This window comes from Salvia splendens, chromosome 19 (assembly GCF_004379255.2).
Source record: "Salvia splendens isolate huo1 chromosome 19, SspV2, whole genome shotgun sequence".
NCBI lineage: Eukaryota > Viridiplantae > Streptophyta > Magnoliopsida > Lamiales > Lamiaceae > Salvia > Salvia splendens.
This window is the reverse complement of record NC_056050.1, coordinates 6,715,018-6,734,142: the sequence shown is the minus strand read 5'-3', so window position 1 is coordinate 6,734,142 and position 19,125 is coordinate 6,715,018. Positions and strand designations below refer to the sequence as shown.

The following is a 19,125-nucleotide window of genomic DNA, read 5'->3' as shown; positions in this document are numbered from 1 at the left end:
GGAGAAAACAGAGGACCGATAAATGCTGCTGAAGACTGTAGATGTTAGTTAAGTTAGTTGGTAGTTCTATCAATTTCTAACTGTAATTTGTCTATTCTTGTTTTTTTTCTTTTTTTCTTCAATTCTTTTGGATGAGAGATATTGACAATCATATAATATGCCATTGTCGCAAAATATTCCATAATTTTAACTAGTATTTCTAAAACTAGGCCAATAGATTGTAGCTAATAAATATATCTACATATGATCCTATTCTTTTCGGTAGAGAGTTTAAAAATAGCGTTTTAAGTGGATGGTAAATAAAGTAAAAGAGATGAAGAAAAAATAAAATAAGATAGATGGTTACATTTTGTCAAAAATAAAAATGACTCAATTAACTTGAAATTTTCCGAAATACTAAAATGACTCTATTAATATAGAACGAGAGAAATAGTACATAAATATAACCTCAATATGGAAAAAGTTGTTGATCTATATCCCAACTAGGATCTGCAGTCACATGCTTACCCCTCATTTGTGGGTAATTAATATCATTATTTTCCTTTTAATTGTTAAAGATATTGTCGATATGTCCGAGTGGTTAAGGAGACAGACTTGAAATCTGTTGGGCTTCGCCCGCGCAGGTTCGAACCCTGCTGTCGACGTGTTTATTTTACATACACATTTGCAGTCAATTTATTTTCTCGATTTATAGAGGTTTAATTAGCAGTATTTTCAGATATGATCAAGTATTTAACTTTAAAAAATTTAGATGAGTATTCCATTTATCTTGAAAAACCATTTCACTTTTGTTTCCCCTAAATGTCGCAAAATACATGAAATATTTTCACTTCCACTTCCTTTAATATCACAAAATAAATAGTAAAACTTTTTCGTTTCTTCAATTTTAAAGAACTGAATCTTGTTCAAAGAGAGATTCTTGAGTAGAGTTTTGAATCTTAGTAGTTGGATTCTTATCAATTCAAATGAATATTACTCTCTTATCAAGTTACATGTGCAACACAATTTCTTTCTTCTTCTATCATAAAAAACTGAAGATATAATTTCTCCTTTCCACACATTGTTCTCTACATCTGCTTTCAGTTAACATACATCAAATGCATGTAAAAGCCATAGTATAAAACATTAGATGAACTTACTTCAAAAACAAGAAAATACACAAAAAAATATATATGTATTTGCGCAAAAAATGTGTCAATGCCCCCCATCCATGTAACTTCAAGACAGTTAATTTGGCATTAGAGAATTCATCCGAACACATGGCTGTTCTCTGCAGCACTCAGTCGTCGTCCTTAAACTCTCTGATTGAGGCAAAACAGAAGAATAATTGTAAGTGTTCATCATCCTTAGGTGGCCACTACAAGGCATACAGTTTCCACTCTTCTGTGCGTTTGTATACACCGATAATAGCTGTAACTAAACTTACATAACCAATGGAGATAAACGATATATGATCAGTCTACTCACCTACGGTCAAGGTAACGAGGTTGAATTCCACTTCCCTGGCAGGTGGTGCACGTCAATGAGCCAGCCCCATCACAGTTGATGCACCGAGAAATTTCTTTCTCATCGCCACCAAGCTCAACAGACACACTTCCGGTACCCAAGCAAAATCTACATTTTTCTGCAGAAAAATTGTAGTAATATTGAATAATACAGTATAGCTGATTACAAATCTAGGAAAAGCACTCGGTTCATGTGTACTAAACGTCGGCTACTGCGTACGCACGAGAATGGAAAGGACACACAAACAAGTGCACTTATACAGCAGAAGGCATGAACAGATTTGTGCAAAAGCCCCTATCAATGATCTGAAGCCAGATACCTCTAGGTAATAAAAAAACAGCACTAGACTAGTCCCATATCAATCAATACATAATGCATAACATGGAGATACACACATTAATGCATTAAGAAAAAGGAGAACAATAAAAATCAAAAGAGTAACGTTTGAATTTTGAAAACCTTCTTCTTTCATAACTGGACCCATTAAACAGATTGATCATCATGTATAGTAACTGGATAACACACCAGAAACTGGCATACTCTGCATTCTGTTACTTATCTGTTGATCATCATAATTAATCAAACGCCATACTTCACCGGGATCTCAAATTGGATTATTATGGGTGGAATAAATGGGGCGTGCATTAGAAGAAGCGGCTCTTGTAATTTTGTTTGGAGTTGAAGTAGCATGGCTCTTACTTGTATAATAAACCAATGCGTAGCAAGTCAAGCCGGCCCCTAATATTAATTTAGCAATATGTTTACAAATAAATTTCCATATGGAACTTTTAGCTTCTGTATAAGGTATATGTCAGGAAAATCTGAGGTAAATATTAGTAAATGTATCATACACATTTTGATACATTTTTTCTAACACTATATGTTTTCGAAAGTAACAATGAACAAAAGAACAACCAAGAATAATCAATTTTATTTCAAGTAGTGCTTTCTTTCTTTATGTATCCTTCTTTTTCCCAACTACGGCCTTCAGAATTCATACGACTAAACCTTAATGGAACCATAATTGACAAGCACATATCATGCATTCTCTTTGTAATTGGATCAATATCTCCTCGAACCTATTTCATATAGCAAGTGTGTGTGTGTGCGCACGCAAAGTTAGGCAAACTTCATAATGGGATAGCAACATCTAATTAGAAACCTTCAACTGTTGCACATCAATTAGAAATGTCAATTTAGGGAACAATGTGAACGACTTACGAGCACCGGAGCCTTCACAGGGGAAGCATGCCTGTGTATTTTCTCTCTTGGCCTAAGAAAAACAACAGTAAAGACTCCATATCAAAACTCTATCAATACATAATTGAATAGTAACATTAAACACTTGAACATTTAAAAGACCTAAAAAAAGGGGGAAATGATGAGAAAATGGAAGTAGAAAACCTACAGCACTATCAATTTGGGTCTCATAAAAAACAGGAATTCCAATCCCGACTGCAACACTGACCACTCCAACTGTAATTGCCACTATCTGCAATCAAATTCATTACACATATTAGCAATTGGAGAAAAAATTAATGAGAGCATAGAAAAATAGATTTTAGGAAAAATGTTATGTACTGTGTTCTGATCAAGATCAACTGCTCTGACGCACGGATAGGAAGAGGGAGAGCGTTGCGTTTTGAGGGGTTTTATTGGAAATGGGGATGGGGAGGAAAGCTTAATGGGGCAATGGAGAAATGGAGAGTTGAGGCGAGAAGCTAACATTTTCCCTTTTCCCTAATCAATTGCAGCAAATCCTTGAATAATATGATGGACAGGAGAATCTATTGGTGTGTTTCAGTGGAGGACTGTGGATTGTGTGGGGCTGACTTCAATCTTTGCCATGGAAAATTTGGAGAATGGTTGGTGGGATTTTGTTCAGATTTCCCAACACTGTCGAAGATATGTTTCTCTTCAACACAATCATGCCAGGTTTTTGTAAATTTTTGGCAAAAACACTTCCATAGGTCCTTGTACTTTGATTATTTATTTCAATAGGTCCTTATATAATATTTCCGTTTTAATTGGTCCTTGTACTTCTAGATTTTATATCAATAGATCATTTTTAACGGTTTACATTCAATCCGTTAACTTAACCGTTAAATATATTCCACTTCATCAATTATTATTAAAATATAATCCACATCATATCTTATTTATTCCACTTCATAAATTATTATTAAAATAAACTCCATGTCATATCTTAATTAATGAAATCCGCTGATTAAACATGCTACACTCTACCCTACGTGAACCTCCTTTAAATAAATTTTCTTAATAGCCGTCATAAATATTTCTCCTATGAAAGTTCTTGTTCCCAATATTCAATAAGCTTTGAAATTGCTAATATCATTGTGGGCGCAGAGATTTCTAGGTATGTCAACTGAGAAGTTCTTGATTTTTGAATTTTTATTCTTCAGCACTAACATACAATGAAATTTGGTCGAGAATATGTAAATTAAAGAAACACAAATATTCTTCTGTGTGCGTGCTGTGAATGTTTGGTAGTATAAAATTATAGTTCCAATATTGATTTGTGGAGTATGCACTTCATAAAGATTATACCATAGTTTAATTTGACCAGGTTTATCTATAATTTGACAACTGCTTAAGGCTTAAGATTTATTTTGCATAAACACTATTCATACTTGTTATCCTAAAAGGTGTTATACACAGCAAAATTAGATACATTAATTTCAGACGTTTTGAGTACATAAGTTTAAAATTTGAAACCAGCAAATATCCACATTTATAGTCATAAATATTACGGTTTACCATTGTTGTGCTTCTGCAGAATGTCTGAAAAAACATTTATATTGTCAATACATCATGGGAGTAGATTTGTTGATGATAGTAGACGTCGCTATGTTGGTGGAAAAGTTACTCAAGTGTGTGATGCCTTGGACATTGATAAGATCTCATATCCAGAGATTATATCTTATGTTAAAGAAGACCTGCAATATGAATTGGAGTCAATTGATGGGTTATATTATCACAAACAAGGAAATTTTGTACTAGTAAAAGATGATCAGGCCATTTTGAGCATTGTCAGTGAGTTATACAAGAAGACAAAGTTAGAATTTTATGTCAAACATAAGAATCTAGCTAAAGAAGTCACTCTTTCTAAGCAAACAGAAGTAATTGATAGAGGAGTCAATCAAGGTGTTGATTTGTCAGATGATAATGGCTCGGAAGATGAACTTCTACAACAAACTTTTGATAATATCAACAAGGATATAGCATTCTTGACTGATGATGATGATGAAGAAGTAAAAATGTCAAGGAAAAATATAAGATCTTTCAAGGAGAAGAACACATTTAATGGTAAAGATAATACTCGGTCTGATGATGAATTGGATGCATATGTAGATGACATTATATGTGATTCCCAAGAAGATGATGCTCAAGAAGAGAAGGATGATGAATTAGAAGAGGGTAACGATTCTGACGGGAGTTTTTATTATGACAGTGATGATTGTTGTAGCTATTATAGTGAGTCAGATGAAGAGTGTGTAGACCATGCACTTAGAAAACCAAGTGAAATGGTACGCTTTGATCCAATGGCAACCATACCAGTATTTTGTTGTGGCATGATATTCCAAAATGTTCAAGAGTGTCGAGATGCACTTGCAAAGTATGCTATAATGAAGGGTTTACAAATTCATTATATTAAAAACGATCAAGTCAGAGTTAGGGCTGAATGCATGGAAAAATGCTCTTGGAAATTTTTGGCATCTAAAAACAGTCACAATAATGACTTTGTAGTGAAAACTTATGTGCCTAACCATAAGTGTTACAGGAAAAACACCAATCCCATGGCTACTAGCAAGTCTTTGTCCAAACTCTTGAAGGATAGATTATGGGCTACACCTTTTATTAAGTATAGAGACTTAAAGAATCTATGCAAAACTGAGTTGAAGCTTAAAATTAGCTTGACTCAAGCTCGGAATATCAGAAAAAAGGTGATTGCTGATTTATTAGGATCTTATACCGAGGAATATAAGAGATTGCATGATTATGTTCAAGAAATAAATTCTAGTAATCCTGGTACAACTTGTGTGGTCAAGGCTTCAAAAGATGAAGGTGGAGATATCAACCATTTTAGATGTTTTTATGTATGTTTTGCTGCATGCAAGAAAGGTTGGACAGAAGGTTGTAGGAATATAATAGGTTTAGATGGCTGTTTTTTGAAGGGTGTATGTAAAGGACAACTTTTATGTGCTGTTGGACGAGATGGAAACAATCAAATGTTTCCAATTGCTTGGGCAGTCGTATCTGTTGAAAATAAAGAGAATTGGGGTTGGTTCTTGAATTTATTGAAGTATGATTTGACTATTGGAGATGGAGCAGAACTAACCATCATATCTGACATGCAAAAAGTAAGTGTAATATATTGGTATAAAATAAATCAGTGTTCTCATATTGGACTTTTTTTACATGTTGTATATTAATTTTCATTCTATATTTTTCTACTGTAGGGCTTGGATAGTGCAATTAATGAGCACTTGCCAGAGGTTGAACATAGAATGTGTGCTAGACACGTCTACGCAGCTTGGGCAAAAAAATGGAAAGGTGAAGAGAGAAAGATAGCATTTTGGAAGTGTGCTAGGAGTACTTTTGAAAATGATTTAAAGTCACAGTTAAGAGAAATGAATCTATTGGGAAATGTGATTTTGGAAGATTTTATGCAATACAATGTTGAATCCTTTTCAAAAGCATACTTTAGGACAACTCCAAAGTGTGATTCTGTGGATAATAATATGGCTGAAACATTCAATGGTTGGATACTAGATGCAAGGTGTAAGCCAATTATTTCTATGTTGGAAGATATAAGAGTTCAGGTAACGAGAAGATTATATGCTAAAAGGAAGTTTTGTACAACTTGGATATGTGTTGTTGGACCAAGACCTATGTAAAAATTAGAAAGAAACAAAGAGCTCTCATTTAAGTGGCAAATGGTTTGGAATGGGGATGAAGGATATGAGGTTTCTAATGTATATGACCAAGATAACAGACATATCGTTAATTTGAAGTCGTCAAGTTGTACATGTAGAGAGTGGGAACTTATCGGTATCCCATGCCAACATGCAGTTTGTGTCCTGCACAGTGAAGGGTTGGAGCCAGAAAATTTCGTTGCTCATTGGTATATAGAATCTACATATTTGAAGGCCTATCAGTTCATGATACAACCCGTGAGAGGAAAGAACTTGTGGGCCGAAACTGGTAAAGAAGAAATTGCACCACCGGCTCACAGGAAGTTACCAGGGAGGCCTAAAGTTAGAAGAAAGAAAGATAAAAATGAGATTCAGAAGGCAGGCAAACTATCCAGAAAAGGAAGAATCATGACTTGCAAAATATGTAAGCAGCCTGGACATAATATAAGAAGATGTCCTCAAAAGATGAATATGGTACTATTACTCAGCCCCTTTTACAATAAAGTGCTCTCATAAAATTGTGGTTTCTTAACAATGTTTTTATTGTTAATTTTAATGTAGCCCGGAGAAGATAATGTTAGAAGTCTAGAGCAATATGCAACAAATAAGTCACTCTCTCAAAGCAGAAATGAAATGAGGGATGAGCAATCATCAAAAAGGCATAATGGCTCAATCCAACTAGGTAAAAAAAGCAGAACCACAAAATCAAGGATGACGAAAGGTTCGACAAATCATCCAACTGGTTATGGACTATATATCAATGAGAATACTGGTCAAGCAATTCTTAATGTAAGCATTATATTACTCTTTTATATATAATTTATGTTACCTCATGCTCAATATTTCAGAATAATTACATTGTTGGTTTGCTTTGATCAGCCAGGAATAAGGTCGAATAAATATGTGAAGACACATCAAGAAACAATGTTTTCACGACCATCTGAAGATGCAAATAAAGATGTCCCAGGCAGCAAGAACCAGACAACTTCAGGTTTAAAATGGAAAGGAAAAACATCGATGACAACAAGACATGTTCTATTCCTACCTATGGATATCTTATTTATCACATATACCCGCCGTCTTTCATTAATCGGCATTGGTTGACTTGATACCAGATTTAAGAAATATAGTAAAAAGTGGGTAGAAAAAATTAATAGAATATGCGTCCTATTTTTATATATTAATTTTATAATAAATATGAGTGAAATGAGTTAGTAGCATGTGGAGTCCATATTACTTTTCTTGTGATATGAGTATTTCTCCGCCAGATTGCTTCACCTGGATTACAAGAAAATACTCCCCCCGTCCTACTTTAGGAGTCCCGATTTACCATTTTTGTGTGTCCCACTTTAGGAGTCCAGGTTGGAATATTCCATAAATGGTATTAGGCCTCACATTCCACTAACATTTTTTCATTCACATTTTATTATAAAACTAATATAAAAAAGTAGTACCCACATTCCACCATCTTTTTTCACCAACTTTCTTTTACATCTCTTAAAACTCGTGCCGAACTCATCTGAGACTCCTAAAATGGAACAGAGGGAGTACTTTTTATGATTCCCAAATATGTCATTTCAAATTCCTCCATCATTTTTCTTAAATGTTAGTACCCATATAAATATCATGATTCTCTTTCTTCACATATAAAGAAGGCTTATTGGGACCGATGAAAACCATCTTTGAGATAATATCCCTCAATTCTACTATTCCAGGCTCTTGGAGCTTGTTTAAGGCCATCGATTTGAAATACTTGAAGCTCAAGTTGTGCTGCAAGTGCAAGTACAACACGAATAGTTTCCATTCTCAAAGTTGGTGCAAAAGTTTATGTGAAGTCAATTCCCGACTGTTGTCAGTACCCCTTCGCCACAAATCTGGCTTTATGCTTTAAAATGCTTCCATCTTCTTGATATTTTGTTTTATAGATCCATTTCAATCCAATGACATCTTTATGTATTAGTCTATTGTCCAACTCCCTATTGTTCTTCTCTATCATGGCAATTTCCTTTTCCATAGCTTTTCTCCAAATTTCTTTGCTATTTGCAACTTTAAAATTTCCACACTCACTGGTATAAAAAGTAAATTCGGATACCTCATATATTTCTCATAATTAACAAGGCTTTCTTATTGGAGAATCTGGGCTTGAATCTACAATATGATCAAGAGGACTTTGTGGAGTAGGATTTGGACTTTGAGGTGGAGTAACGTCACGATTTGCTTCATCGTCTACATTTCATGATTCATAAAAATCATCTTCAGATAGATGCTCGAATGGTTTACTTTCCCAGCTCCATGATGTTGTTTCATCAAAGATCATATTTTTTTCACATGTGACTGCTGCAGTCATTGTCCATGTACAAAAGAAGAGTTGTTCCCCTTCATCTTTAGAAAAATATACTACATCCGTCCCAAGGTAGATGTCACACTTGAGAGATGGCACAGGATTTTAGGAGATGTTATTTTGTGTGGTAAGTGGTGAGAGAAAATATAATTTTATAATTGATGTGAGAAGGAACTTTTTCCAAAAAAAGAAATGTGACATCTTTTGTGGGACAGACTAAAAAGGAACGCGTGACATCTACTATGGGACAGATGGAGTACTTCATTTTGCTTCCCTTCTTTATTTTGATGGCAGCAATCCCTTTGTGAATGATTTGAATTCTCGCAATTTTGCACTTGAAATAACACTCATTTGTGTTTATGATTAATCTTTCTGCAAATTTCGCAATAAAGACTAGAATTTCTCGATTGATCTCCTGATCTTCCTTGGAATGATCCACCATTATTTTGAAATGTTTGTCCTCTGAATTTCCCATTGCTTTGTTGTTGTTTTGGGTTTGAAAATTTCATCGACCCAAATACTTGCTCCAGAAGCTGATTTGAAGAGAACATGTGACATCATGTAGAGTATATGTTTATAAATCCTTACTCTTCGATAGCAGCAACAATGTCATCATATTTTGGTGGAAAACTTCGAAGGACTTTATGAACAATTTTCTTTTCTTCAGTTACTTCTCCAAGACTTCTAATTTGGTTCACGATCTCGGCAACTCGGGTAAGATAGATTTGCTTGGCTTCACCATCTTTTTTGAAAAATTGTCAAACTCTCTCCAAAGAGATTGTAGTTTGATAGAAGTTACCTTGCCGTTGCCGTGAAATCCTTCCTTCTATATATTCCAAGCTTCTTTGGCTCGTTTGACACCATGTATCCTTAGATATATGGATTTGCTCAGCCCTTATTGAATAAATCTCAAGGCACTTGCATCTCTTTTCACATTCTTCTTGAAGTCATATTAACTCTTCATTAAGATACATGATTATTTATTAAGGTACATGACTCTTCAACAAGATACGTGACTCTTCATCAAGGTGTATAACTCTTCAAGAAGGTATATGACTCTTCATCAAATTACATGACTCTTCAAGAACATGGAAACGAAACTCTTTCAACCAGGTACGGATCGTGTTGGAGAAGTTGTTGAAGTTGTGTTGCCACCCCTTTCGATGCAGCTTCGTAAACTTCTCTTTCACCAACCATGCTTTCAAAACTTCTCCATGTTGATGGATATTGAAAGGGTTTTACTCACACTAATATTTGGACCCACTAAATTAGTTTACCTAAAAATGTTTTTTTTATTTATAACATGTTTTTTTGACGTTTGCCCTACTTAAAACATTTTTGCAAAGTACATGTACCATTTTTAAAATAAGTCAAATTGATGCCAAATCGACTAATTAAGGTCATACTACTCCTTAATTTCTTGCTGTATCGAAAAATCATGAACCTGACGGACTCGTTGATTTTCAATTATTCCAAACATTAATGTGTGTAATTCTAACTCTTTTTTTTAAAGGGAGTTCAAATAACCATTATCTCGATAAATTCCAGTTAAATTTATTAATTCTTGTATTTCTTATTTATTGTGGTGTGGAGAGCTGCCATGCAATTGCAAGTTGCAATATCAGATTGCCTTTATCCCAACTTGTTTATTGACTTGGTCGTCCTAACTTGAATAAGCTGAGCATTCTTTTTAGAATATATATACCATGAATTCTATATACTATCTTATACATACTCACTTCGTCCCCCATTGCATGTTCTATTTTTTTTAGTCGGCCAATAAATATATCTCATTTCATTTTTACTATATTTGACAAGTAGGCCATATATTCCATTAACTCATTTCACTCACATTTTTATTATAAAACCAATGTATAAAAGTAGGACCAAATTCTACTAACTTTTTCTTCTATTTTTTTTACAAAATCAAAAAATAATTTCTTAAAATCTGAGCCAATAAAAAATAAAGACATTTATTGGCGGATGGAAGGAGTAATTGAGAAAGTAGGAAATTAGGTAAAATCTTCTTTTAGATCCTTTTTTTAAAATTTTGTCTATAGAATATTTGTATAAATGATACATGTGTGTGCGAATATGCATAACAGTATACAATTATACATTGTAGGGCTCAAATAAAAACTTTTCTCCCCTATACTTTGAGTAACTTTATTTCTTTGCCTTTTCATGTGCTATAATAATATTTCCTTATATATTATAATATATATTACTTTTATATAGTAATATTACATACATTACACAATAATATTTCCTTATAGGCGATGCTTGAGAGTGTCAACTTTTCTTTAGTCAATCTCAACATATTGCAAGAGAGAAAGGTCTTTGTTTAAACATTTCCTTCCTAGGGCTTTCTTGCTAAAGAAACAGTCTTAACATGTAGCAACAGAGAAAGGGGATATCCTTTGTTTAAACATTTCCTAGGGCTTTCTTGCAAGAGAGAGAGTATGGTTGTACACAATATATATAAATGTTTCATTTGTGTATTTATAATAGTATAATTAAGAACAAAATCAAGAAACTAGAGAAACAAAGGCCACTAAAGAATGGTGGGAGAAGCACTAGAAAAGAAACTCTATGATGCTGCATCTGAAGGGGATGTAGCAACATTTTCACAACTTCTCCAACAAGATCCCTATCTTGTTAAAACAGTTACATTTCCATGTTCAAGAAATATTCTCCACATAGCAACAATGCATGGACAAACATCCATTGTTGAAGAAGTGCTTAAGCTTCATCCGAGGCTAGCACGAATTTCAGACTCCCAAAAATCATCACCTCTCCACATTGCAGCAGAAGAAGGGCACGTCAAGATCGCCTCGAAATTGCTAAGAATAGCCCCGAAAGCATGCTGGTGGCGCGACGACCAAGGTATGAACCCGATTCATCTTGCAGCCATGAACGGGCATGTCGATATTCTAGAATATCTCCTTCATGAGAGTCCATTGCCTGCAATGGAGAGACTGGATCGCGGACAGACTGTGCTGCACTTGTGTGTGAAGCATGAACAACTTGAGGTTTTGAAGGTTTTGGTGAAGAAGTTGGGAGAGCTTGTGTGTGCAAAGGATGATGATGGGGAGACATTATTGCATTTGGCTGTTAGGTGCAATCACCTTCAGGTAATTACACTGCTCCCACTCTTTTTTTTCTTGTTGAAATAGAGTTAGTCTTGTTTTACACAATATATGCTCATCTGTTCACCATTTAAAGAACCATTTTACCGTTGCGTTGTACACAATTTATAGAACAATTTACTTTATTTCACTTTTAGTATGCGGACCTACATTCCATCAACATTTTTCACTCATAATCCAATATAAAACTAATTAATATTTTAAATAGGTGTCAAATTCCACTCACTTTCTACCTTTACTTTTCTCACACAAGTCAAAAAATTTCTTAAAACCCGTGCCAAGTAAAAAAGACTCTTTAAATGGTGGATTGAAAGTTGAAATTACTATTCGGTTTCAGACTATACGATACTTGGTGGACAACAAAACCATAGAGATGCAAACAAGAAACTCGATGGGAAAAACAGCCCTCCAAATCTTGAACGAGAGTCCTCCAAGCAGCAACTACTCAGAGATGAGAAACCTGTTAACAAATCTGAAGAACGAGTCATTGTTCGAAGTCCTCCCAAAGATGACTGACATCACAATGGTGGTGGTGGTCCTAATCGCCACCATGGCCTTCTAGGGCGGCCTAAGCCCCCCGGGAGGCGTGTGGCTGGAAGACACGCCATCCCACAGGGCAGGCGAGGCCGTGCTGGCAACCACCCATCCCGAGAGATACAGACACATGGTGCACGCCAACACCACGGCCTTCTCGGCCTCCATCATCACCATCTTCCTCGTCACCACAGGGCTCCCGGCCACACACTTCTTCTTCATGGCGTCCGCTATGTACGCGATGTGGGTGGCCCTGACGGCCATCACCATCAGCTTCGGAGTGGCAATGGCGGTGGTCACTCCTGGTGAAAGGGGATATCTCGTGGTTTTAGCGGTGGGGCTGGTGGCGGCCAACGGGTTTGGGCTGCTGTCGTCTTATGTTGCTGTGAGGAAGTTGTATCTGTCGTGGAGGAGGAAGAAGAGGCAGCCCCAAGATCTTGCTGCTGATAGTTTCATACGACGTGGTTTTTATTGGATTTTTCAGCAGTTGGAGACCCGAGGCTTTTTGAGAGCCGATCGTTGATATATTTCATGTATGGGGTGCGTGCGTTATAATGCTAACTTTTCTTAAATTGCTAATATGCTAACTCATCAACGCAGTGTATTAAAAATGTTAACATTGACATTTTAATATACCTTGCTGACATTTCAAAATGTATTAAAATATCAAAATGTTGAGGTGTTGACATTTTTAATACACTGCGTTGATGAGTTATCAGAGTTAGCAACTTAAGAAGTTAGCAACGGATCACACCTCTTTCATATATATATACTCTACTTTACTCCCTCTGTCCACGATTTAAAATATAAAATCTAGTATGAATGTGTGATCATGAATATTTAGGTATTCTGAAATTTTCAGCATAATTTCCTTTTCCGACTTATAACACTCTTGTCGTTTAAATATTATGATCGATTATGAATTATGTATGCAGTAATATTATTTATTATAGTCAGCTAAATTGCAAAATAAGTCAATACTTATGGCATAATTTTGAAATGCTAAATACTAATGTAACTCTCTCTCTCTCTCTCTCGTCAACGTCAATATATTAGGTATTTTTATCACACTGGCGAAGTTGTGAGGAAATTAGCTAGGTAGAATTTTCTTTGGAGTGTCAACTTTATAATAAGTGGATCTCTTTTAAACAGCATGCAAATAAATATACACCCAACATTTGTGGATAACACATGAAGAACAAGAACTCGTAGATAAAAATATCTTGTGGGTACTAACATGTATATCGATCAAATGGTGTAATACTACTAATAAGAAGAAACATAGAAACAAAGGAAGGCTTTAATTATTAGTGGGAAAGAATGGTGAGTGAAACAGTAGAAAATAAACTCTATGACGCTGCATCAAAAGGGGATGTCTCAACACAACTAGCTAGTTGAAGAAGATCCGTATCTAGTTCATGGAGTCCCATATCCATGTTCAAGAAATATTCTACCCATAGCAGCGATTCACGGACAAACATCGATTGTTGAAGAAGTGTTGAGGCTTAATCCGAGGCTAGCGCGGATTTCAGACACCCAAAATTCATCGTCTCTTCACATTGGCTGAGGAAGGGCACATCGAGATCTGCCAAAAGTTGTTATCAGTAGCGCCCAAGGCTTGCTGGTGTCAAGACGGTACTCATGATATGAACCCTCTTCATATTGCAGCCATGAAAGGTCATGTTGAGATTATTGTTGGTTTTAGATATGACTGTGATACAAAGATACACTAACTGGGTGTAATATAACCCAATGAAGAATGGAAAATTAAACGGAAATAAACTGAATTGAAATTACAAAGAAGAATTCGAAACAATAAACCGTAAAGATGTAAGCCGAGTCGAGGAGTCCTCTTTCCGCAAGACTAGATACGCCCCGGTAGTGCTCACGGTTTGGCGTGTCGTCCCCAAAGATAAAACAACTTCGTCTCTGAAGTAGCAACACCTGTGATCATCAATTGTGATGAGCAAGAATTGAAAGCTATTAATCTCAAGAACACAAGATCAAGAAAAGGAAATCTTTATTCAAAGTGGAAGAGGGAAATCGAAAAATACAAAATACATTTGAATTGAGTTATTGAGTCTCCTCTTAACTAACTCAAACTCTAACTACTTAACCAAATCCAATGGCTAATATTACACCATCTCATTTAACTGCATCTGACGGCTCAGATTAATCATGCACTTAAACTTTTATATCAGCAATCAATGAGCTCGAATTAAGCTCAATATCAGATGCTACAATCAATCATACAACAGGCTCCACCTTGATTGAATGAAGCTCCATCTATCTTCAACTTACAGATATTCACTAAAGTCTTGCATTTCTCAAGCTTGTCTTTGAGCAGTGGCTTTGTCAACATATCAGTCGGGTTGTCATCCGTGTGTATCTTGAAAACTTTTACTTCTCCCATGTCTATGCCTTCTCTGATGAAGTGTAATCTGACGTCGATGTGTTTGCTTCTCTCATGATACACCTTGTGCTTTACCAAACACAATACGCTGTTGTTATCACAACCAATTGAAATAGCTGCCTGCTCAAAGCCAAAATCAGTAGCTATGCCCTTCAGCCAATAGCTCTCCTTCACTGCTGCAATTAAGGCCATAAACTCAGCCTCTGTAGTTGATAGTGCTACTACACTTTGAAGACTTGATTTCCAGCTTATAGCTGCTCCAAACATTGTGAAGATATATCCAGTTTGTGATCTTCTGTTGTCAATGTTCCCAGCAAAATCAGAGTCACAAAACCAACTATCACATCACCTTTGTACTCATCATGAACATTATACCAAAGTCTTCAGCTCCTTTCAGATATCTCATCAACCATTTGAGTGCCCTCCAGTGCTCCTTTCCATGATTAGCCATGAATCCGCTGATCACACTAATGGAGTGAGCCATATCTGGTCTTGTTGATATCATAACATACATTATGCTCCCAACTATATTTGCAAAAGGAACTCTCTGCATTTCAGCCACTTCAATTTCTGACTTTGGTCTCTGCTCTATTGACAGCCTGAACTGTTGGGCTAATGGAGTTGCAGTCTCCCTAGTATTATCCATCTTAAACTTCCTCAAAAGTCTTGACACAGTCATACTGAGTCAGCCAAATCAGTTTTCTCTGTCTGTCTCTAACAATGTTCATACCCAATATTCTTTTGGTCGGACCTAAGTCCTTCATATCAAAGGCTGCTGTCAAATCATCTTTCACTGATTGAAGTTCTTTCTTGCATGCTCCAGCTAGCAACATATCATCTACATAGAGTAGAAGATAAGCAACAGACACCCCATGTTTTCTTTTGATATACACACATTCATCATACAGGGACTTCTCAAAACCACAACTGACCATGTGATTATCAAATCTCTTATGCCACTGTCTACTTGCCTATTTTAATCCATAAATGCTCCTCTTGAGCAAGCAAACCTTTCCTTCATCTCCTGAGCTGACAAAACCCTCAGGTTGAGCCATGTAAATTGTTTCTTCGAGCTCACCATGCAAGAAAGCGGTCTTAACATCAAGTTGTTCAATTTCCCAGTTCCTTTTAGCAACCACATCAAGTAATATTCGAATAGAAGTATGTTCCACAACTGGAGAAAATACCTCATTGAAATCCACACCTTGCTCCTGTGTGAATCCTCGGGCAACTAGTCTAGCTTTGAATCTGATATGGTCACCTCCAGCTGCTGACTCGATTTTCTTTTTGAAAATCCATTTACGACTCACAACCTTTCTTCCTTCCACCCTTTCAACCAGTATCCAGGTCCCATTCTTGAGAAGAGATTCTATCTGCTCCACCATAGCTAGCATCCACTTATATGTTTCTTTAGATTGGATTGCCTCTCTGTAGGAAGCTGGTTCACTATACTCCTTCTCCTCAGCAACACAGAGAGCATAGAAAAGCATTTCTGAGTCAGAGTATCTTGAGGGAGGCTTCACATTTTTTCTCCTCACTCTATCTCTAGCAAGTTGATAGGTTTCCAGATTTTCTGAACTATCAGTTGAATGACTATGATCAATATCATTCCCGTGGTCTTCACTGAATTCTTGATCCGTGTTAGGAGCTTCAACTTCAGGTGGTGCTCCCACAGGCTCCACCTCAAAGTCAGTAGTCATATTTCTCTGACCATCTTCAGTTTTGTCCCCGAGAAATGGCAACTCATTTTCCTAAAAAATTACATCTCTGCTGATGATGATGTTGGCATTCCCAGGTTCTATACACCATAGCCTGTACCCTTTCACTCCAGTTTGGTAACCAAGCATTATACATCTTTGTGCTCTTGCTTCCAATTTACCTTGTTTGATATGAGCATAGGCATTGTAGCCAAAGACCCTTAGTCTGGAATAACACCAAGTGTACCATGCCATCTGAAATCAGGAATTTCACCATCTATGCTTGAACTGGACACATTCAGCAATTTCACAGCCGTGGAGGCAGCTTCTGCCCAGAACTTCCTATCCATTCCAGCTGAGAGCAGCATGCACCTCACTCTCTCAACAATGGTCCTATTTGCCCTTTCTGCCACACCATTTTGTTGTGGGTTCATAGGAACTGTTCTGTGTCTTTTAATGTCCTTGCTCTTGCAGTAATCATCAAACTCCCTTGAAAAATACTCCAAATCATTATCAGTTCGGAGACACTTCAACACAACTCTCTTTTCTTGCTCAACTTCAAAACACCAATCCGAGAATTTCTTGAAGGCCTCTGATTTCTCTTTGAGTATGTAAATCCAAATCTTCCTCGAGTAATCATCTATTATGGTCATGTAGTATCTATAACCACCAATGGAGTTCACTTGAGCAGGCCCCCATAGGTCACTATGGGCATAGTCCAGTGGCTGAGTAGATAAGTGCTTCCCCTTTGGAAATGACAGCTTCTTTGATTTTCTAAGCACACACTCTTCACATTTTAGTTGCTGCTTGTCCATCTGTGCCTGCATAGCTCCTTTCCTTACAAGCTTTCTCATAGTTCCCTCAGCAGGGTGGCCTGGCCTCATGTGCCATAACTTCACATCCTCTGTTACTGAATTTACTTCGGCCATAGGAATCTGCACTTCTGCCAGCAGGTAGTATAAACTTCCTCTTCTCTCAGTCTCCATTACCTCCTTTCCTCCCTTACTGACCGTCATTCTGCCTTCAGCAGATGAAAACACACATCCCTTTCTTTCAAGGAGCCCAAGGGAAATCAAGTTCCTCTTAACTTGAGGAATATACCGAACATCAGTAAGAGTTCTAGTGCAGCCATCATTCATTTTTAGCTTCACAGAACCAATTCCTCTAACTTGACATACCTGATTATTGCCAAAAATCACTGATCCCGAGCTCTCACCCAGATCTTGAAACCACATCAAGTTAGAACTCATGTGGAAACTGCAGCCTGAGTCCATAATCCAAGATCCACCAACCCCATTATCCATCACATTCAGGATCTGATTCTCATCACTATCCTTCATGCTGTTAGTGGCATTTACTAGCTTCTCTCCAGACTGTGCTTGCTTTCTTTTCCAAGCATAACAGTCCTTCTTTAGGTGCTCAGGTTTCTTGCACCAATGGCAAGACCTACTCTCCTTTTGATTATTCTGCACAACCTTGGGAGTATCATGATCCTTCTTAAAGGGTTTCTTGAACTTATGTTTCTTCACATTGAGGCTCTCTGCAATAGATGAACTAGCCTCACTTCCAATTCCCTCTTTGTGGATTTCTTTAGCCCTTATTGCTGTCTGAACCTCCACAAAAGTGATAGCCTTATCTCTCCCATATAAAATTGCATCTCGCAATTGATCAAAAGGTCTAGGAAGAGCATTTAATAACAAAATTACCTTATCCTCATCTCCTATAGCCACATCAATATTCTCCAGATCATCTATGGTTTTGTTAAATTCTTCAAGCTGATCTAACACCCCCTTATTCTCCAAGAACTTATAGGAATATAACCTACGCTTCATATACAACTGATTGGCCAAAGATTTCGTGAGATAAAGATCCTCTAACCTGATCAGAATGCCCGCAACGGTTGTCTACTTTGCCACCTCCCGCAACACTTTATCGGCGAGGCACAATACAATCATGCTATTTGGCTTCGATCTCGACTTGCTTCAACATAGCCTTCTCATCGAGAACCCCTTTTTCCTTCGGATCTTTCTGCTTCGTTTCCAAAGCCGATGCAAGCCTTTGTTGTGTCAACATTGCTCGCATTTTCATTCTCCATAGTCCGAAATCGTTGGTGCCGGTGAATTTCTCAGCTTCAAGACGAGCTGCCATCTTCAAGAACCGCGACTGAAAACTTTGCTCTGATTCTCAGCTCAGAATTTGGGGGAAACAACAAACGTTTCGGCAGACGGCGCCAATTGTGATGATCAATTGTGATGAGCAAGAATTGAAAGCTATTAATCTCAATAACACAAGATCAAGGAAAGAAAATCTTTATTCAAAGTGGAAGAGGGAAATCGAAAAATACAGAATACATTTGAATTGAGTTTTTGAGTCTCCTCTTAACTAACTCAACCTCTAAGTACTTAACCAAATCCAATGGCTAATATTACACCATCTCATTTAACTGCATCTGACGGCTCAGATTACTCATGCACTTAAACTTTTATATCAACAATCAATGAGCTCGAATTAAGCTCAATATCAGATGCTACAATCAATCATACAACAG

The 19,125-nt window shown here is 36.7% G+C and overlaps 1 protein-coding gene, 1 non-coding gene and 1 pseudogene across 2 annotated transcripts; 2 read left to right on the top strand and 1 right to left on the bottom strand.

Moving 5' to 3' along the window:
• Positions 1-562: 562 nt before the first annotated feature.
• On the top strand, positions 563-644 carry TRNAS-UGA. Its single transcript has one exon. It is a non-coding gene; the product is annotated as a tRNA-Ser (tRNA).
• Positions 645-1,009: 365 nt separating this feature from the next.
• On the bottom strand, positions 1,010-3,414 carry LOC121778346 (protein SPA, chloroplastic-like). Its single transcript, XM_042175673.1, has 5 exons — positions 3,088-3,414; positions 2,915-2,998; positions 2,728-2,779; positions 1,468-1,624; positions 1,010-1,301 (listed from the first exon to the last, which is right to left on the bottom strand). The coding sequence occupies exons 1-5, from the start codon at positions 3,232-3,234 to the stop codon at positions 1,280-1,282; spliced, it is 462 nt and encodes a 153-aa protein (XP_042031607.1). The 5' UTR covers positions 3,235-3,414; the 3' UTR covers positions 1,010-1,279.
• A 7,931-nt stretch (positions 3,415-11,345) lies between these two features.
• Positions 11,346-12,990, top strand: LOC121778937 (annotated as a pseudogene).
• Positions 12,991-19,125: the final 6,135 nt, after the last annotated feature.

Excerpts from the sequence above, each read along its gene's own strand:
- LOC121778346 (XM_042175673.1), bottom strand. The coding sequence starts at position 3,234 with ATGTTAGCTTCTCGCCTCAACTCTCCATTTCTCCATTGCCCCATTAAG. Across the intron at positions 2,999-3,087 it reads TTGATCTTGATCAGAACACA|ATAGTGGCAATTACAGTTGG; the intron begins GTACATAACATT and ends ATTTGATTGCAG. Across the intron at positions 2,780-2,914 it reads AGACCCAAATTGATAGTGCT|GCCAAGAGAGAAAATACACA; the intron begins GTAGGTTTTCTA and ends TGTTTTTCTTAG.